General features: G+C 39.1%; 1 protein-coding gene across 1 annotated transcript in view; it reads right to left on the minus strand.

Annotated features, from left to right (window-relative positions):
* The window catches only part of mccc2 (methylcrotonyl-CoA carboxylase subunit 2), a 134,217-nt gene that overhangs the window by 9,128 nt on the left and 102,339 nt on the right, over positions 1 to 22,750 (minus strand). Inside the window, exons 13-16 of the mRNA XM_072581996.1 lie at positions 18,414 to 18,480; positions 17,218 to 17,374; positions 14,886 to 15,000; positions 12,388 to 12,473 (exon numbers count right to left, since the gene is read on the minus strand). Of these exons, the coding sequence (XP_072438097.1) occupies positions 12,388 to 12,473; positions 14,886 to 15,000; positions 17,218 to 17,374; positions 18,414 to 18,480 (425 nt within the window). The remainder of the gene's footprint in view (positions 1 to 12,387; positions 12,474 to 14,885; positions 15,001 to 17,217; positions 17,375 to 18,413; positions 18,481 to 22,750) is intronic.

A 22,750-nucleotide genomic window follows, 5' to 3' on the forward strand; every position in this document is an offset into this window, starting at 1 on the left:
GTGGTGTTCCACAGGGATCAGTGCTGGGACCCTTGTTGTTTGTAATATACAGAGGAACCTTGATTATCCGAACGAGATGGGTGGGCATTATTTTGTTTAGATAATTAATTATTCAGTTAATCAATTCAACGCCTTTTGTCTGGGACTCGGAATTTTCTGTATAGTTTGCTCCCTGCGACCCCCAACCCTGTCCAACACTGTCCCCAGCCCGCCCCCCCAACCCCATCCAATACCGCTACCTCCAACCCCGTCCAACACCGTCCCCCCCCTCCGCTCGTCCAACACCATCCCCCCACCCGCTCCTCCAACCTCGTCGAACACTGTCCCCTGCCCGCCCCCGATCCCCGTCCAACACTGCCCCTCTGCCCACCCGTCCAACACCCCCCCCCGCCCGCACCCCCAACCCCGTCCAACACCACCCCCCTCCCACTCCTCAACGTCATCCAACACCGCTCTCGTCCGCTCCTCCAACCTCATCCAACACCTCCAAATAGCACGCACATAACCTTTTACTGCAACCTTTTGACAGGTTCCACCTTTGCTCTGTACAGGACAATGTTGAAGAGATTATCTGGGGAAGGGAGGGTTTAGGGTGCACGCCTGTGTAGAACTCCAGGGAAAGTGTCAAGGAGAGAGAGAGAGAGACGGTGCCTGTGCTCCCATCAGTCTAGGACTGTTCGTGGCAGCACTTTTAATTGCTGTAAACAAAAGACGCGATCAGTGTAGAACACATCTTTGGTGTCATGTTTCTGTCAGGACCTCAAGATCTCCTTCGGATAACCCGATTTTTGGATAATTGGTTTTCGGATAATCAAAGTTCCTGTGTATAAATGATTTGGATGAGAATTTGGGTGGCTTGATTAGTAAATTTGTGGAGAACAGAAAAATTGGGGGAGCTGCTAATAGTGAAGGCAATTGCCAGAGGATAAAGCAGGATATAAATAGGCTACCGACTTGGGCAGAGAAATGGTAGATGGCGTTTACTCAGGCAGTAATATGCAATAAATGGCAGAAACCTTAGTAGCATTATCATTCAAAGGGATCTAGATGTACTGGTCCACAGTTCCCTGATAGTGGCAATACAAGTGATGGTAAAGAAGGCATGTGGCATGCTTGCCTTCATCAGTTGGGGCATAGATTTTAAAAATTAGCAAATCATTTGCAGCTGTGTAGAACTTTAGTTAGGTCACATTTGGAATTTGTATTCAGTTCTAGTTATCACACTATCAGAAGGATGTGGAGGGGGTACAGAAATGGTTTACCAGGATGTTGATGGTTTAGAGGGTACTATGAGGAGAGATTGGTCAAAATTGGTTTGTTATCACTTGAAAATTGAAGGATGAGGGGTGACCTGATGGAAGCTTAAAAAATTATGAGAGACATGGATAGAATGGATAGTCAGTTTTTTTCCCTCGGTAGAAATGTCAATTAAAAGGAGATATAGGTTTAAGGCAAAAGGGGTAAGTTTAAAGCTGATGTGAGAGACAGATTTTTATTATATAGAGGACGTTAAGTGCCTGGAAGGCATTGCCAAAAGAGCTGGTGTAGGCTGGTGGAGGCAACAGCAATGTTTAAGAGGCATCTTTTCAGAAATTTGAATAGGTAAGGGACAAAAGGATAGAGACACCAGAGAGACAAAATATTTTTAGTTTAGAAAGGCATCATGTGTCAGTGCAGTCTTGGTGGGCTGATAGGAACTTGTCCTATGCTTTATTCTTTGTACCATCACCCTCTCTCTCCTTCCACTAAGTCAATTTCAGATCCAATTTGCCAATTTACTCTGGATCCCACGTGCTTTCACCTTATTTATCAGTCTACCATGTGGCACCTTGTAAAAGGCTTGTTGAAATCCATATCAACTACACCAACTGCACTATCCTCATCTATACACTTGGTCACTTTCTCAAAAAAAATTCAATCAAATTGGTCAGGCATGATCTGTCTCTGACAAAGCCATGTTGACTACTCCTGATAAAATCTTGCTTCTCCAAATGGAGATTAATTATCTGCTTCTGAATTTTCTTCAATTGTTTTTCAACAGCTGATGTGAAACTCACTTCTGTAATTGCCAGGTTTATGTCTATTTTATCTTTATCACCCTTCTTGAAAGTGGAACCACATTATCCGTCCTCCGGCAATTCCTGTGGCCAGAGACAAAATAAAGATTTGCGTCAGAGTCCTATGATTTCCTCCCTTGTCTCCCACAACAGCCTGGGACACAACTCATCTAGACTTGGAAATGTGTCCATTTTTAAGCCTGCCAAAACCTCCAATATTTCCTCACTCCATATGTCAAACTGTTCAAGATTCTCACAGTCCCTCTTCCTGAACCTGTACCTACATTCACAACACTGTGCCCCTCGTTATTTCTAAACTCTGGCCACAAAGCCTCTTTTGAAGACTATTCCAAGATTCCCTCTTTACTGCAATAACTGACCCCTTAAGTAATAATGTGACACTACCAACCCTCTCCTGCCTGAAGATCCTATTTTCCAAAATGTTGAGTTGCAAGTCCTGCCTCTCCCTCAAGCATGTCTCTGAGAGGCAACAACCCAACTCTATGTGTCAACCACACCCCAAACTCATGTCATAACTATAATAGTCCTGGCATTAAAGGTAAGGACATTCAACCTTCCTTTGCTCCCTCCAGACTGAACATGGCTAAACTAGCTCTGCCTTGGTTCATTTACTTAAGTATGCCGTGTCCCTATTGTACTAGTACTCTGTGAAATTGCTGAAAAAGCTCAGCATGTCTGGCAGCACCTATGGAGAGAAACGTTTCAGGTTGAGTGACCCTTCCTCAGAACTAATACTCTGTATTGCCTCCCACCAAGCTAGTTAAAATGCCTCCAAACAGCATTTCCTGCCTGATTTTCTTTGATTGACTGGTGGTCATGCATTCCCTTCTTTTTTCCAGTCCCGTGAGCTGCAATATGATCACACCTCTAAACATGCTATCCATATAACTCTCAGCCTCATAGATATGCCACAGCGTCACCAAATACCACTTGAACTCTGAAACACAGAGTTCAAGTTTCTTCAGCTAGGAGTACTTCCCATACGTGGGGCCATCTGGGACGCTAGCAGCATCCATGATTTCCCACATGACAGGTCATGCATTTGACTGGCAAAGATCACCATCTGCAAAATCAGTCACCAAAGCCATTCGCATGAATCTTGCCTACATAATACGAAAAACATAACAGATTCGATTTCAATGAAATAATTCAATCTTGCCATTCAGCAAAGAGCTATAAATTCTTTCATTCTTGCAGTTTATGTAATTTAAATCCCATCTGAATTAGATTCTTACTTGCAATCACCGCAACCACCCATTACTTCATAAATTTAGGATCATACTAAACAAGAAGTTTAATTGATAAGATCAACTTGAAGCAGGACAGCACAGGCCTGGATGTGTCCATCTGTTTTACAAAGTACTACTACACTGCATTGACTAGCTACTTAAGTGCATTAAGGATCTTAATTTTATTGGATAAACAGTTAAATGCAATGAGCTGCTCCTGATGTACAGAACTAATTACTCTAGTTAAACAGTAATGCAACTAATCCTAAATACTACCCCCATTAATTTATTCTCGGTCATCAGTAAAATGATACAAATTGTCATCAACAATGTTATCATGCAGCACTTGATTAGCAACAACCTGCTCACTGACGCCAAGTTTGTGTTCTGCCAGGGCCACTCATTATATACTTGGTTCAAATATGAACAAAAGAAATGAATTTGAGAGGTGAAACAAAGGTGACTGCCCTTGACATCACAGCTGCACTTGACCGAATAAGGCTTCGAGGAGCCCAAGCAAAAAATCAATGGGAATTAGCAGGAAATCTCTGCATTGGCACAAAGGAAGATGGTGGTGGTTCTGGATAGCCAGTCACCTCAGCTTCAGGACATCTCTGTATGAGTTCTTTAGGATTATGTCCTAGATCCAACCATCTGCAGCTGCTTATCAATAAGCTTCCCTCCATCATAAGGTCACAAGTGGGGATGTTTGTTGATGATTGCATAATAATGAGTAAACCACTTGCAACCAGATACCATAGTAGTGTATGTCCAAATGCAGCAAGATCTAGGTAATATCCAGGACTGGACTAACAGTGGCAAGTAAGATTCATGCTACACAAATGACAGGCAATGACCATCATTTTCCAAACCAATGACCACTATAATTCAGGACAATGGTGGCAGTTATATTAGGCTACCACCTACAAGTTCCTCCCTATTCACTGTTCTAACTTGGAAACATATATCCACATGCAAAAGCTTGAAGTCGTAACATACACACAACTTAGAGAGAATATTGCTTATCTACCCACCACCCAACTCACTTGTTGCTGTTAGAAGCATTTCCTACTATTGCTAAACTACAAAAAAAAGAAAAAAAATGCGAATTCTCAACCTCACATTAATAAGTAGAGAAAGAAGAAAAATCCTGAAGATGGAATGAGAGAACAATGCTCAATAATGATCTCCTGGCTTCATGGCAATGGCAGAGTTGGGGGTATGCCATCCATGACATTCCAGCTTGTATTTGTATATAATTCGACTACTGCGGATAATCCATGGCACTTCATGGATGCCAGTCTTCTTGTTGTTAGGTGTGTTTGATGTCTATTCCATTTAGTAAGATGATAATGCCACACAATATAATAGAGTGCATCCTCAATCTAAAGATGAGACTTTGCCTGCACAAGGACTGTGGCAGCAATCAGATCAGTTAGGATGAAGTCAAGTATGTTTTTCTCTTTTGTTTCTCTCTTCTCACCACCTGCTACAGCATGATTTCAGAGCAAAGAAAGGCCCTTGCACTCAAATACAAGAAAAAACACTGTCAGCAAAACAAAAGCCTGTATCACCTTTGTAAAACCTCTAAGACATTCAATGCTGTGAGCAGAAATGGACTTAATCTTGGTTGCCCATCAAGGTTCCAAGTCTGCAGCAAAGCAGCTTCATGAAATTCAGTATGGACAAGTCAAGCACAAGAGCAATCTCCTAAACTGTTTCAGAATCTGCAATGGCATTGAGCAGGGATATAAGTTGACCCAAGTTTACCCATGATCTTCTTCAGCATGGTGTGGCAGCGGGCAACAGAAGATTTTATACGTTTCTGGCCTGATGGAAGTCTTTTCAATCTCAGGTGTCTTCAAGCTCACACAAGATATAGAAAAACCTATTTATGAACTTTTTTGCTGAATGCAGCACTATCCTAAGCATAGTCACTCAGACCTGCAACAGGTAAAAACATGTTTTTCCAAAACCTTCAGGCTCAAAATCAGTTTAAAGAAAGCTGGCATCCTGCATCAACCTGCACCCAAGATGATTATTGATCACTAAGTACTAGCATTGAGGGAATTCAGCAGAATGCTGTCAAGCAATTTAGCTTTTTCAGAAGTGTCATCTCGTTTGATGAGACCACAGCCAAGAAAGTGGACATTAGTCTTTCAAAACCAATCAGCGTTTTGGCCATCTCTATAAACGGGCATGGAGGAATCAGTTGTAGAACACAGGCCGAACTCATGTGTACAAAAGCATTGTCCTCACCAACCTTCTGTATTGTATTATGACATGGATCCTTTATCGCAGACATGTATACCTTTTGAAGCCTCCGCTTGTGTTACCTACGTAGCATCCCTAAGATCTGCTGGCAAGGCCAAATTACAAATATTGAACCCCACGAAACAGTCAACATCACCAGCATTATGGCCATCCTCCTGCAAAGCCAGTTGCGTTAGGGTGGCATGGATGGATGGTAATTGCCAGTTATCCATTGCATGGATAACCGGCAATTACCAGCCCAAGACTGTGTTGTACAGAGAGCAGTCCATTGGTAAATAGAACAGAGGAGCCCCATGCAAACATGGCAAGCAATACCTACCATATTGACCACTGCCAGTGGGAAGCAAAGGCCATGATGCATCATGATGCCTAGAGATGCCAAAGAGACATTTGAGACTGACCAAAGCACCAGTGCAAAAAGGAGAAGGGTGATTGCAGTTGTACCCAGTAGCAGCAAGGCCTTTATGCTGTGGGAAACTTTGTTGGTCATGGATAGGCCTGCTAAGCCACCAGTGGACCTGCAAACATGGAGTAGAAACTTCCCAAAGATTTTACCCGTGACAACATGTTAAAGGAAAGGAAACCGTATTTCAGCTGGAAATGAAAGGAATGTAAGGCAATTTGCTGTTGACCCCTACACAAGCCTTTCTGAGAGATCTAAGAATTGCTCTGGCAAAACTTTAACTCAGTCAAAATACAGTAGTATATATATATATTGCGTGACTGTAAAAGTTAAAATATTGCTAAAATATTTTTTTTAATTATTACTTTAAATATCTATTGATTAAAACTTTACACCAATCTCTGATTTTACAGGTATTGAACTTTTATTTCAGGGTCATCAGATTTCAGTAGTCACCTGGGTGTTAAAATCCAGTTTTGCAAAGTGTTACTCATGTGGTTTCCAGAATCGATGTTGAAGCAGGAATGTTGAAACTATCAACCATTTCAGTTATTGCTAGTTTGGTTTGGGGTAAACACACACAGCATGTATTGCTAATGGCAAGTTCAGAATCTTTTCCCTTATCTTCACATGCTTTATGGCCGAATGTTCTTGACAGTTTCAGAGGGGTATGACAGCAAATACTGACAGACTGCCAACACAAACTTCATAAACTCTAACCAATCAAGTCAACTCTTTTTATCTGGGAGAAAGTGAGGACTGCAGATGCTTGAGAGTCAGAGTCAAAACGTGTGGTGCTGGAAAAGCACAGCAGGTCAGGCAGCACCAGAGAAGTAGAACAGTTGAGGTTTCGGGCATGAGCCTTTCATCAGGAGGAAGGGCTTATGCCCAAAACATTAACTCTCCTTCTCCTTAGATGCTGCCTGATCTGCTGTGCTCTTTTTATCTGTCTGTCTATGCATAGACTTTATTAGTGACGAGGACAAAAACAACTACACAGTCCATCTGGGTTCCATTTGTGAATAATCAAAAAGCTAAGCAATAATAGAATTTACAATTTACCATGAAAGGATTTTGTTCTCTAATTTTTCTAATCACTCCTTTATTGCAGACTAAAACAGAATTGGTGAAGAGAACATACGAGGCAGATTTCGGTTTTATTTATAAGCTTAACCATCCTACAACAAAAAGTACACAAAGCAATATTAAGTGCATTGAGTTAAGAACACAGGATCAACTATTCACAGATGACAAGTACTCAATCTATTATTGAAACCAATTGTCACTTTTTGTACAATAAACAAATCTTTAGCAATAATGCTTGAAAGGAGGCCGTGGTTGATCTAAATTAACTAAATATTTTTGGTTGCAACAAATAATTTCTATTCTAAGCGCTGACAGATGCTGGCAAAGCATGTTCGCTTGCTCTGTCATGAACCACAAAGATACAAATACATAGAAACTAGGAGCATTGAACCCTCCAAACCTCTCCTGCTGTTCATTACAATCATGGCTCATTTTCTATCTCATTGTCATATTCCCATCTTCTCCCCACCTACTTGATGCCTTTAAAACATTTAAAAATTTACCTCTTTCTTGAAAATGTTCAGTGACTTGACCTCCACAGTTTCCTGTGGTACAGAATTTTACAAATTTACTAACTTTTGAGTGATTAAACTTTTTCTCTGCATCCTGTGCTTTTTGACTCCCCAACCAGGGAAAGCATCTTCTCTTCATCCTTTCTGTCCAACCCTTTGAAAATTGTGTGTATTTTGATCAGATCCCTTTTCATCTTCTAAACTCTAGTGAGTCCAGTCTCAGTCAAATAAATCTCTCCGCATAGGACAGTCACAGTATTAGCTGAGTGAACTTCCATTGCATTTCCTCTATAGCAAGTTTATCTTGGTGGAGTTGTGAATAGTGAGGAGGGCTGTTGTCGGCTGCAAAGGGACTTAGATATGATGCAGAGCTGGGCTGAGGAGTGGCAGATGGAGTTCAACCCTGTCAAGTTTGGGCGGCACGGTGGCACAGTGGTTAGCACTGCTGCCTCACAGCGCCAGAGACCTGGGTTCAATTCCCGACTCAGGCGACTGACTGTGTGGAGTTTGCACGTTCTCCCCGTGTCTGCGTGGGTTTCCTCCGGGTGCTCCGGTTTCCTCCCACAGTCCAAAGATGTGCAGGGTCAGGTGAATTGACCACGCTAAATTGCCCGTAGTGTTAGGTAAGGGGTAAATGTAGGGGTATGGGTGGGTTGCGCTTCAGCGGGGCGGTGTGGACTTGTTGGGCTGAAGGGCCTGTTTCCACACTGTAAGTAATCTAATCTAATCTAAAAAGTGTGAGGTTGTCCGTTTTGGAAGGACAAATAAGAATGCGGAATGCAGGGTTAACGGTAGGGTTCTTTGTAAGGTGGAGGAGCAGAGGGATCTTGGGGTCTATGTTCATAGCACTTTGAAAGTTGCAACTCAGGTGGATAGAGCTTGTAAGAAGGCCTATGATGTATTAGCGTTCATTAGCAGAGGGATTGAATTCAAGAGTCGTGAGGTGATGTTGCAGCTGTACAGGACCTTGGTAAGGCCCATTTGGAGTACTGTGTGCAGTTCTGGTCGCCTCACTTTAGGAAAGATTTGGAAGCTTTGGAGAGGGTGCAGAGGAGACTTACCAGGATGTTGCCTGGAATGGAGAATAGGTCGTATGAGGATAGGTTGAGAGTGCTAGGCCTTTTCTCATTGGAACGGTGAAAGATGAGGGGTAACTTGATAGAGGTTTATAAGATGATCAGGGGAATAGATAGAGTAGACAGTCAGAGACTTTTTCCCCGGGTACAAGAGAGTGTTAGAAGGGGACATAAATTTAAGGTGAAGGGTGGAAGGTATAGGGGGGATGTCAGGGGTGGGTTCTTTACCCAGAGAGTGGTGGGGGCATGGAATGCGCTGCCTGTGGGAGTGGCAGAGTCAGAATCATTGGCAACCTTTAAGCGACAATTGGATAGGTACATCGATAGGTGCTTAAGCTAGGACAAATGTTCGGCACAACATCGTGGGCCGAAGGGCCTGTTCTGTGCTGTATTGTTCTATGTTCTATGTTCTATAGAGACATAAGAACAGGAATAGGCCATTCAGTCTCTCTCAGCTCGTTCCACCAGCCGATGAGATCATGGCTGACCTGTCGCTTAATTCCATATACTTGCCTTTAGTCCATATTCATTAATACCATTGTTTAACAAGAAAATGATCTATCTCAGATTTAAAATTAATAAGTGAATCAGCATCCAAGTATTTGTTGAGTTCCAAACATCTAACAATCCTTCTGTACAGTAGCGATTCCTTACATCTCTCCTGAACAGTCTAGCCCTTATTCGAGAATCCCCAAACGAGAAATTATTTATATTTATCTATCCTGCCTTTTCCTGTTAATATCTTGAAGACTTCCATCTGATCACTCTTTAATCTTATAAATTCCAGAGAATGCAGGCCTAATTTGTGTAATCTCTCCTCATAACAATCCCTGAAGTCCAGGTATCGTTCTTGTAAACCCACATTATATTCCCTCCAATGCTAATGTATCCCTCCTAAAGTGATGCGCACAGCTCTGCTCACAGTTTAACCAGGGTTTTGTATAACTGCAGCATAAATTTGGCATGATTGAATTACTTCCTTGTACTTCTGTTCTCTAGATATAAAAGTCAGGATTCCATCAGTTTTCTTGATTTTTATCTGCACCTGTTCATGATACTTTAAAAACTCAGGCGTATGAATCCCAAGTATCTTCGGAGATCCATTACATTTAATTTCATACCATCTACAAAGTACCCTGATCTATCCTTTTTCAGCAATAACCTCACACTGGTTTACATTGAGCTCCATCCGCCACTGTTTTACCCAGTCTATTCATATCCCTTTGTAATTTCATGCTATCATCTACACTATTTACAACGTCAAATTTTGGATATGACTTTCCATGCCATTATCCAAGTCATTAATAAATAATGTGAATTATTGAGGCCCTAACAGATCCTTATGGGACACCACTGATCACATTCTGCCAATTTAAGTAGCTACTCATTAACCCTACTTCTGTTTCCTGCCACTCAACCAATTTTGCAGCCATGTCAGTAATTTGCCCTCACTTCCATGGGCTTCTACTTTAGTTAACAGTGTGTTATGCGGGACTTCATCAAATGCCTTAATCCATGCTGGCTCTCCCCGATGAACTGAAAATATTCAGGGTGTACAGTTACCCGATCCTTGATTATAGATTCTAACAATTTCCCCACCACAGATGTCAGGATAACAGGTCTGTAATTCCGTGGTTTTCTTCTTTCCCTCTTCTTAAAAAAAAGACTTGCAATTTTTCAACCAAAGGGATGACTCCTGTATCTAGAGAACACCTAAACATAAGAGTAAGGTGTCCACAACGTGCTGCCCTACGGCCATTTGCACCCTCAGATGGAAACAGTCAGGTCCTGGGTATTTGTCACTCTTCAATTCCATTAATTTCCACATTACTTATATTAATTTTATTCAATCTCTGTTCCCAATTCACTATTAATTTCCTCAGGACTTCCAGCAAGCTATCTTCCTTTTCTGTTGTAAATACTGAGGCACGATAATTATTCAATATGCCTGCCATTTCCCCATAGTCATTGACAATATCAGTCTTTAGTGACCAACATTGCTTTTAAACACCCGCTTACCCTTTATATAATGATACATTGTTTACTTATTGATTTTGATTTCTCTGGCAAGTTTCCTTTCATAATCCTTTTAGTAACTCTTATAAGCTGCTTTGTGGCCCTTGAATAAACTAGTTTTCTATTGCATTTCTTTAAGCATCCTCCACTAAATTTACCCACAAGTGGATTTTCCCAGTTTACTGTAGTCTCTGTCTCAGCTCGTTAAAGTTGGCCTTACTTTAACCTAAAACTTGAGTAATCAATTTTCGCTTTCAAATGGCTACATTGAATTCAATCATGTTATCATCATTGTTAAATTGGTAAATGTTCATGCACAATTAGGTTGTTAATTAAATTTGGCTCATTATCCATAAAAATTTGGATATTTTTATTTCAATATTCCTTGTCCCTTGCTGCATCCAGGACATATTGCTGTAGGAAACGAATACAGACACACTCCAGGAATATACTACCTTTCTGATAGGTGCTTGTCTCAACTTTCTCAATCTATACTAAAGTTGAAAGCATCAGCAGGAAAATTAAAACAGCATGCAGTATTTCAGATGTGGTCTCACTAAGGCCCTATGTAATTGCAGTAACGTCACTATTTCTGAATTCAAATCCTCATGTCATGAAGTCTGATATATTAAAGTGAAGCCACCACTGATAGGAGAATCATACAAATCATAGGATCCTAAGCTTATTAGTAGACATAACTGAAATTAAGTTATAAATTTGATTCATCTGTTACATTGGATAACTATTATCTTGTCAGACAGACTGAAACAATTTGAAGCTTCACTGTATTTTTTGGCATGTTTCAAATGAACAACTTTAATTTATTTTGCTCTGTGTCTTGTGTGCTGTTTTATAAACAATAGTGAAATTATAAGGATTGCAGTAGATTTACCATTATTAATGTTATACATAATGTCCATAGACAAATAACTGCTGTAACACTGCCAATTGCACAGTATGGCAATCATTAAATTTTAAAATATATTTTGACATTGCTAGCAAGGCCAACAATTATTATCCATTTCTGGGTGTCTGTGAGGAGATGGTGAGCTGTGTTCTTAAAACATTATGGTTGAAACGTATGACATAGGTATACCCATAATACTGTTAGCAAATCAAAGAGTGTGGTGTTGGAAAAGCACAGCTGGTCAGGCAGAGTCAGAGGAGCAGGAGAATCAATGGTTCCAGCATAAGCCCTTCATCAGGAAGTGCTTATGCCCCAAACGCTGATTCTCCTGCTTCTCAGACACTGTCTGACCAGCTGTGCTTTTTCAGCACCATACTATTTGGCTGTGATCTCCAGCCCTCACTTTCTACTGTGAGCAAGTACATACCATGATTTTGATCCAGCAGCAAAGACAGACAACATAGTGCCAAGTCAGGATGGTACAAGAGGCGACATGCTGTTTGCATCCAACTGCTACCCTTGCTGTCCAAGGTGGTAGAGGTCACAAGTTTGGATGGCGCTGTCAAATGTGATTTGGCAAGTTGCTGCAATGTATCATGTAGATGAGACACACTGCTGCGACTTTATTTAACTGACGGAAGGAACAAGTGTTCAGTGGGTGAGTGGGTACTAATCAAGCACTTTGCTTGTCGCAGTGTTTATTTAAATAAACAATAATTGTGTATTATCAATACAAAAGTAGTTGATGGAGGAATTTTATTTGATCTTGTCATTTAAAGCATGCAGTAATTTTACTGGTTTTGTACCTGGCACTAGAGTAGTATGGACTGCCTTCTTCTTCAAATCTCCTGATGATTGGTTCCTTTAAAGCTGCTTCATCTTCTGCAGAGAACTACAAGGAAAAGTACAGAAACACTGAACCAATTAGCACATTAAGATATTTAGTGCAGTAAAATAAATGCTAGCAGCAGTTGTGGCTGCCTGATTTCTTAACTTCATTCAATAATGTTGAGTTCAATCAAGTAAACAGCATTCCTAACTTTCGGGTTTTATTGATTAATAAGCACTGGAAACTTATCTAGTAGTCCTCAAGCCTCTCAGCAGAAAGCAAAATACTGTACGTGCTGGAAATTTGGAAGAAATAGAGCAAATGCTAGCAAAACGTAGTTTGATAGGCAGTGCCTGTGAACCAAGGCACAGAGTTAACATTTTACGGTGATGATCTTTCATAATGTGGGCAGTAGTAGGAACAGGAAGTACTGGGAAAATAGTTCAAGTTTACACACTGATAGCGGTCAGCAAGGCCATCAGCATAGAGTTCCGTTTAGTGAACTGCAGGTTCCAGATTCCAGCGAATCTGCAGTGCCATTATGGCCCGCAATAGCAGCAAATGCTGAAGATTGAGCCCAATGGTTTCAGTTTTCCCAATTTTCTTTTGGGTGAAATATTTGGATGTTAGATAAATATCACACAGTACATTTCAAAGAAGAATAAATAGTTAGTTCAGCATCATACCCATCACATATTCCTTCAATTTACACTAAAACCTGTGGTGTGGAGATTCATCTCATTGTGTTTTAGTGTGCTGTGTGTAATCTGGATGCCATATTGGTCTTCAAATAAATTACTTCAAAAACAAATTATTAACTGCATTGTGGACAATGTTAAAAGTGAGATAAAACTGTAGGCAATTACTTAATTGTATTATATTGCTTCATGATGTGAACTGGATAGATTGATTAGTGTACATTTCCATTTCATTTCGATTCATTTAGGGAATGTGGAATTTGCAGGCTGGGCTAGTATTTGATACCCATCTCTATTTGCTCTTGAGATGGTTGTGGTGAGCTGTATTCTTGAACTGCTGCTATCTATTTTGTGTTGTTCCACCCACAACGCTGTGAGGGAGGGAGATCAAGGATTTTGATCCCGCCAGTGTGGGAATGGTGAAATCTAAATGAAGTGTAGGAATGGTGAAATCTCCATCAGTGGAGACAGAAACAAAGTTTTGAGTTCAGCAAAAGCAAAATACTGCAGCTTTTGGAAATTTGAAATCTGGAGAAATGGTGTCATATTTCCAACTCAGGATTGTGTATTCAATATTAATGAGGAGCTCTTGAAGTGAAGTTACTTTAAATTTCCAATTTCTACTTTCCAGGAGGTGTTGTTTCTCTCGTAGTTCCCAACTGCTATTTAACAACAAGGAGTAGGATTAGAACACTTGGTCTCTCAAGCCTGCTCAGCCATTCAGTATGATCATGGCTGGTTCTCTAACTCAATACCATATTTCCGCTTTCTCTCTATACCCCTGACACCTTTAGCAGCTAAAAAATGATTAATGTCTTTCTTGAATATATTCAGTGGCTTGGCCTCTGTACAACAACCTTCTGCTGGACAGAGTTCCACAGTCTGCTACCTTTTGAATGAAGAAACATTTCCTCATCTCAGACCTAAATGGTCTACTCTGAATTCAAGAATAGAGTCCCCTGGTTCAAGATTCTCCAGCCAGGGGAAACATTCTCCCTGCATGTAGTCTGTCGAGGTCTATTAGAATTTCATACATTTCAATCAGATCCCCTCTCATTCTGGTATCAGCCCAATGAACCTCTGCTGCATTCCTTCTATAGCAAATATATTCTCTCTTAGGTAGCAAGACCAAAACCGCAAACAATACTCCAGATGTGATCATACCAAGGCCCCGTATAACTGCAGTGAAGCAACCCTATGCCTGTACTCAAATCCAACTGTAATGAAGGCCAACATTCATTTCCTTTCCTAATTACTTGTTGCACCTGCCGAGTGGTTTCATAAGGTATAAATGGGATACATTTTTCAAAACAACATGAGTACATATCCACATATATTCATTAATATTAGTTTCAAGATTTCATTCAGGCATGCTGCAAGAATTGAGAAGATAAATTTTATGACAGTTCGAGGCAGAATTCCAATATTAGGGATGTTAGGACAGAGAAAACTGCTTTTAAACTTTATTTCAATCTAACAACCCAATTAATGGTTCTCAATTTATGCAGAGTATACAGAATATTTTGATTGTTACAGCCAATTATACTTGTAAAATCAGCATCTAGACTGAGAAAACAAACTGCTTCTGTATGGTTAAGGTTTTTTTTCCACAGTAGGGTACAATACTTACTCCAAGCCCAGTAGTTTCTTAATAAGGTAAAATTACCTCGTGGAAAATAACCTGAATGGCGTTAGTACTGTCATTTCTGTTTTAATTCCTTGAAACCCAACCTAACCTGTCTTGGCTCTATGGTGCCTCACATACTTTAATACTCACCTCTTTTCCTTCCCTTGCCCTTTGGTCCTTTGTAATTGTAGCTAAAACAGTAGCAGCTTGCTCACCCCCCATCACAGAGATGCGTGCATTTGGCCACATGTACAGGAACCTTGGGCTGATAGGAAAAACAGAAAACCAAATTTTAATCATATCTATTAATAAATATAACAAAGAAATATCTCCCCCACTACTCACAAAACCCTCTAGATTTCAAAAGGCAGAATTTTTCAAGTTTGAACACTTTACTTCAGTTTATAAAACTATCTTATTTGAAGAAACTTTAAAAATAAATAAAATGCAGTATTTTCATCTCAAGTCCAAACTATCAATTGTTGAAATCTGAATTAAAACAATAAATGTTGTGTCTGAATGAGGAAAGACAAGTCCACATATTGGGTAGAGCCCCTTTGCAAAAATGACTCCACTCAAAATTTAAACCTTTATTTTAACCTTCAGTTGTTTAGAGGTTTGCTAGGATTTTAATATTAGGCAGAGAAATGTAGCAATATTGTACTCTGCATGAATGCCATTTACTGCTGTATTAAATTAACCTCATTACATTTATAATTCAAATGTTTTTGCAATTATCTTAATTGGCATGACACTGTTGAGCTTAGTTAAACATCTGTTTCCAGCTGGTAAGCAGCAATTCAATTACTCGTCCCATAAAATAGGAATTGCTCTTGGGCAGTCTTGCAAAGACCAATCACAGATTTGGCTCACTTTACTGAATGTTAATATACCAACTCAAGGTTTGGCCAATTTAGTTATTGGTATAATCAATAAATTAGATTGACAGTGGACATGATTTTTCAGTAGCTTTTTCTCCTTCATGCTTTAGAATGTTCCACTTATGAAATGTTATAGCTGCATCAATTATTCACACCCAATCATCATTATCAAAGCAGATACAGGATTTTGTACCAAATTAATAGCATGATAATTCATTAATCACAAGTAATATGCAATCCATTAACAAACAAAATGCACTGAAAAGGCAGTCTAAATGCCTAACAAGTTAAATATAGTATTAGATTAAAGGAAAAGGTTTATAATGCTGCTGGAGATAGTATTGTGCTAAGGAGAACTTATACACTTAATGGTAAAGATCCTGGGAAGTGTTGCTGAACAGAGAGACCTTGGATGCAGATTTATAATTCCTTGAAACTGAAGTTGCAGTAGACAGGGTAGTGAAGGTGGCGTTTGGAAAACTTGCACTTATTGGTCAGTGCATTGAGTGTAGCAGTTGGGTGGTCATGTTGCAGCTGTACAGGACAATGGTTCGGCCACTTTTGGAATACTGCATTTGATTCTGGTCTTCCTGCTATAGGAAAGATGTTGTGAAACTTGAAAGGGTTCAGAAAAGATTTACAAGGATGTTGCCTGTGTTAGAGGGTTTGGGTTATCGTAAGAGACTGTCTAGACTGGGGCTTTTTCCCTGGAGCGTCGAAGGCTGAGGGTGACCTTATAGAGGTTTATGAAATCATGAGCGGGATGGATAGGGCTTATAATCAAGGTCTTTTCCCAGGGGAGGGAAGCCCAAAACTAGAGGGCATAGGTTTAAGTGAGAGGGGATAGATTTAAAAGGATCTAAGGGGCAGCTTTTTCACACAGAGGGTGGCGCATGTATATGGAATGAACTGCCAGAGGAAGTGGTGGAAGCTGGTACAATTAGAACATTTAAAAGGCATCTGGATGAGTATAAGAATAGGAAGGGTTTAGAGGGATATGTGCCAGATGCTGTTTGGATTAATTTAGGATATCTGGTCAGCATGAATCTGTTTCTGTGCTGTATATCTCTATGATCCTATGATTGGGAGAGTTTCGATACCAGCAGAGATGGCTAAGAAATTGATTGAGAAAAACTGGATTATAGAGAAAACTAGTGAGAGACAAAAAAAAATTGTAGAAATTTTTATTGGTCTGTATAAAGGACGAAAGTTTAAAAATAAAAATGATCTCTTACAGGCAAAGGTAAGAAAAACAGGAAGCTATTCACAATTTACCACTCACACCTCCACTGGGCACATCTCTTTTGTTTCTTGACTTGCTCCATAATGAGTCCCCTTGATTTTGCACAAACAATGATTTTGACATTCAACCTGGCATCTTCCCCTACGCACCGCCACCCCCCACCCCCCACCATCACAGCCATTCCTTTTGTTCCTTTTCCCATTTTCACTTGCTTAAAGTCTACTTTCCCTTTATTCTTTCACTTCACAGATGCTGTTTGACATGCGAAGTATTTCCAGCTTTCCCATTTTTATTTCTAATTTCTATCTTAATCGGATGTTACATAAAGGAACAAGTAGTCTTGTTTACTTTGACTTGCCTGTATGCTCTTCCACACATTCCATAGTTTCCAGCACCATAGGAACCACCAACAATGACAGTAATTTTTGGAACATTTGCACACGCAACTGCAGTCACCATTTTGGCCCCATCTTTAGCTATTCCACCAGCTTCATATTCTCGACCAACCATGAAACCTTATAGATTAGAAAGCAAAACATAATTTGACTTCACTGACCAAGCTGTCAGCACTCAAACAATAAATCTAAAAAAATCTTTAAGGTCATTGAAGTAAACTAAACAATATGATAAAGAACAAAAATTGACATATCTGCCAATACAACTTTTGATGGCAGCTTTTTTTTATTTTACAGTTTGTCTATTGTAATTATCTTCATTTATAAGGCTTGTCCATTAATGTTCAGTCAACATTCATGTTGCTATAGGATATGGTGTCATCATTCAGGCAAGTGCTACTATTGAAGTGGCAGAAAAAGAAATTTAATATCCAAATGCTTTTTATAACAACATTGTTGAAAGTGATCAGAATTTTATTATCTATGACTTAGCACTCCAACAGTGTTGGATACATCAGTAGCTGTTAATGTAACATAAGAAGGGTGACAGATAACAGTGTTATGCAAAAATCTTGTTTTTGGACGATGTCAAGGAGATGCCTATGGAGTATGACTGACACCACATGGACAACAGCAGACTGCTGCAAGTTTGAGATACATGGAGAAAAAAATAGACACAATCCCTTAATTTTAAACCTTACTACAAAGGCATAAATCTTAACATTCCAGCAACAATAAAATAGTAATTTTGTTTGGGGGTAAATAAAATGCTCCACTTCAGTTAGTTTCATCTGACTCAATAAAGAAATTTGTAAAATATCAATTTTGAGATAAATCTACAAGTGGTATGTTACAATTTAAACTTTTAAAGGATGCTGAGAAATATACTTTACAAAAGGTCCCTTTTATTTTTGGAAATAAAAAAGCCAATTGATTATGAAGAGTATAAAACTGCAAAGATATAGAAAAGTTTTATTGTCTTTGAGGTATATTTTATTGGGCTGTTTTTCATCGTTGCATCTGTACTTCTTGTCAGACCATTATCATTGTCATGTTAAGCATATAATTCATAGTGGCCACAACTGAATGAACAGATATTGTCTTATTTTGATACACCATTGCCAAAATATAGACTAGAAATGCTCCTTCTCTTTCATACCTGTTATGTTCTGCAGAAATATTAGGGGAATGTTCCTCTGACAGCACAGCTCAATAAAATGGGTTCCCTGTAATTAAATAAAAGAGTACATTGGCTTGGGAGTCCTAAGCAAGACAGTGAGTTCCTACATAGTCTTAACAATGGAGAAACATTTGCAACATAAAAGAACCCTGATGTCAGACAGGTTCATATGCCATTTTATTAGACAGTCAGCAGAGATTAGAGCACAAGGATTTTCTGGAACTGAGGTTCAATCTTTGGCTTACCAACTAAAAACCTCCAATATTCCAGCTGCTGGCTCCCCCACAGCTGTAGATTGTTGAAAACATGCTAAAGACAGTTAAGCTTTGTCTGGTGACCTACTTTTAGCACTTTGTTCATAGGTAACACAGGTTTTGCAGGTTTTTAAATCATACTACAGGCACATATTATAAGATCTGTGGAATATTTTGGAGTAGCACTGTTAAAAGGTCAAAGCACTGACTGAAAGCCAAGCACTTAACATAGTATTTACATCACAGAAACATTTCCATGACGGTGTATTCGGTTCACACAAGCTTCCTTCCACACTGTTTTTCATCAAACTCCCATTAACATATTCTATTCCATTTTCACTTGTGTTTATCTGAATTGTATCTATGCTAAAATTACTCCTGGCGGTGACATAATCCTCACTTCAAATATTTTCAGTGTAAATTCTTAGTAGATGATTCTTAAAACTTGTGTCCTTAACCAACCTTTAGTCATCTGACTGACTATATTCTTAGGTGGCTCAGTATCATATCATGCTTTATAATGTTCCAGTTAATACCCAGTGAAGCGCCTTGGGAAGTTTAATTGGATAAAGATGCTAATTAAGTTTTTGCTCTAAAGACATTTCTCCTCAATTCATTATCAGTTTCTGTCATGATTAAGTCTGGAGGAATGCACTGTCGTTTTAGTCCCACAACTCCACAGATCACAACACAGAATAAAAACATTTTTTTCCAGTTACCAAGTTATCAATTAAATGCCATACCTATATCAGGTTATAAACAACAAGATCTAACAACCAGCTTTCTTAATAAATACAAGGTATTGGTTTATTATCAAAATAAAATTTCCTGAATAAAGAAGCAATAATTGGCTAATATATATAGTCAGTAATATAGAAGTATAATTGTTTATCTCTCTAAATATCTTCAAAACAGGAATCAAGAAGTAAAGATTTTTCTGTAAAGACTGTCTTCCTGGGAAAAAAAATCCTTTGGCCCATGGGTCATTCTTGAAGACAACAGAATAGAATGGCCCAGAGTTTGCTGCTTTGTTGTTTAGCTGGTGTGGTAAAGTCACAAATCATACATAGCTGTCTTTGAATTCTCGCAGATACAGCTCCCTCAGGAAATCCTATCATTCTTTCAAAATAAACAGGTTTCACCCAAACTCAACAAGAGGATTTTCTGTTCAGAAATGAGAGCAATCAGCTGGGTAACTTGTTCTTATAAATTTCTTACACATCAGCTTGTTCTTTTCTTTATAAGAACAACTTTGCACACCTAAAACAGCCTCAGCAGGAGTCTACAGCAAAACAAGTGGCTATCACCAGACATGTGACTTACAGGAAGACATGTTTTAAAAAAATGTCTACAGTGAACCTTCAAATTATATCTTTTAAAACTTTAAAGGTTGTAAAAAAATTTTTTTTTCAAGTTAAGGAAACTGAAACTTGCCAAACAACGTTAAATATGAAGTATCACTCTAATACTTTATTAGCAAATGTCTTATAGTTATGGCCCCTAGTTCTGGTTTCCTTCATAAGTGGAAGCATCCTTTCTACCAAATGCATTAAACCATTTCCATTAATCTTTAAGACTTCTTTCAGGTCACTCTTCAGTCTTCCCATTTCTATGAGCTACACCCAATATGTTAATTCTCAACTTTTAAAATCACACTCCCAGTTTCCAAGTCCAAATTTTGATATGGTTCTCACACTAATTGTTGCACAAGTTCCATCCTTTTGATAATTTGACTAACTACTCTTAATTGTTACTCTCTGGCTTCAGTTTTATAGATAGCTCACTATCCATTCCAATGCTTGCCCTGGCTACATACGTCGACTACTATATTTCACATTTGAAGAGGAATGTTGACAGAGGAACAATTTCAAGGTGCTTCTTCAGACATTCTAAATTGCATAAAAGGCTGTTTAGGATCTAAACCGTTCAATCTACCCTGCAGGCTTATTGCTGAGAACAGCTGATACTTTTCATCTTTCTTCAAATTTAATGGAACTCCAATCTTCCACTTCAATGAATCGCCCACATTTATTCAGTTAAAAGCGGTAACTCCTGTATAAATGACAGCTGGTGCCTAATACTGTGAAAATACAAAAGACAAAGTTTGGTAGCTATTGAACAATGTTATCTTTATTTAAGGTCAGAATTGAAGACATATAAAGCATCAACAACAATAACCTTTTGTGAAAAATTTATTTTAAATTGAACTACTTTATACTGTCAAATTTCCTTCAAGTCAACTCTCTTGATGCTGTGAACAGAAGAAATTCCCTGAAAAAGTCAACTGAAATAAGAAAAATTAATAAAGAGAGGTCAATTATTTGCTGCACTTTGATAAGTGTTATTTATTTTGTCCCAAATAAATCGAGTTTAGACTGAAAGTCAATGATGATTTAAGTATTTTACACATCCTTATCTTCCCTGAAGGAACAGTGCATGAGAATACAACCTTTGAAATTATCTCAGAGAGAGCTGGAAGAAATTCAGCAATAACTTTCAAAAGGGAATTTGTAAATATTTAAAGGGGAATATTTGCTGGGATATGGGAACAGAACAGAATAGTGTGACCACTTAGATTGTTATTTCAGAGAGATGGCACTGGCACAATAGTCTCCTTCTGTGCTGTGTTGTTCTATGACGAAAGTTTAAACTGTGCACTGCTATAATGTTAGTGCTTATTAAATGAACAGTAAAATAGATTCTACATCTTAAGGTGTACAAAATGTTCTTTCACAAATGTACCACACATTTTTAGAACACGGACAGAATTGCACTAGCATGAGCTTGCTAGTGGGGAACCTCATAAAATTCCCTGGGTCCTTCCCTCTACGCTTCTGACCTGCTCTAAATTTTGAGGGAGGTGGGCATAGAGAAACTACCTGCCCTCGCCCTTAAATACTAACTACCAATTAATGGCCACTCCCCACCCTGGCCTCAATTTTGCAGGGAGGGGAAAGCCTCCTCTGTTTGAAGTTAGACACCAGTCAACCATGTTCCCTTCCCTGGAAGAACTGGGACCAATGCAGACTCCAAACCCCCCAATTCCTTGAGTGCATCTTTCACACCAGTCCTGACAAAAACATTATTTTGTAAGTATCAAAAAAGCAAAAAGAAACTTGGACACTTTTAACAGGAAATGATATGTGCCATTTGTCTTTTGGTGTCTGAGGGACAAGATTGGTATTTAAATCACAGGTTGTTCATCAGATCATAAATCTGATAATAAATTGTTCCTACATCCCCACTATTATTTGAGGGTTTTTTTCCTCAGTCTGGGAAAACATTGGACATGAAAGTAAATATAGGTGGGCTCACAAAATAAGTGGTATTCCAACTGTTGCCTGTTATATTCTCTGCCTGGAATTGAATATTGAACATGCCTTGTATGTCGCTAAATACAATGACACAAATCAGGCAAAATTGCGACATCAGATGCTGCCAAACATGCTGAGTTTCTCCAGCAATCTCTGTTTTCATTTGTTTAAGTTGTTCTTTCAGTTCTCTTCCAACTACACCACCTGCCTTGTCAGTAAATCTTAAGTTGGTTGTCTTTTAGTTTTTAGCTCTGATGGAGTAACTTGACTTGTCTATTTACAAATCTGAACTGGCCTGTTGAACACTTCCAGTACTTTGTCTCTAATTCAAATTTTCAGCATTTCCAAATTATTTATAAACATGTAGCAACCTCTTTAGTAAACTAGTTGAGCCGCATAGGAATCACAGGCAAATATCCTCAGGACTTTGACAATGTGTATCATCACAGACTACTCTTCAATGGTCTCCCCTTCCCTGGTGGCCAGTCCACAGCAATATCACTCCCCACCATATCAGAAGGATAAGTACAATGAGCAACCTATTGGAAAAAATCTACCTCAACCCAAGCTGACCCATATTCTAGGACTTCATCATGCTAAAGAGTAACAGCTTAGAACCTATTGCACGAGGTTTGGCAGCAGAAAACATCCACCAGAAGTCATTCTGTCATTCTAGACCCTGTCTGTAAGAGTATAAGAATTAGGAACAGCAGTAGGCCATGTCGCCCCTATCATCCGCTTCGCTATT

This window comes from Chiloscyllium punctatum, chromosome 2 (assembly GCF_047496795.1).
Source record: "Chiloscyllium punctatum isolate Juve2018m chromosome 2, sChiPun1.3, whole genome shotgun sequence".
NCBI classification, from domain to species: Eukaryota; Metazoa; Chordata; class Chondrichthyes; order Orectolobiformes; family Hemiscylliidae; genus Chiloscyllium; species Chiloscyllium punctatum.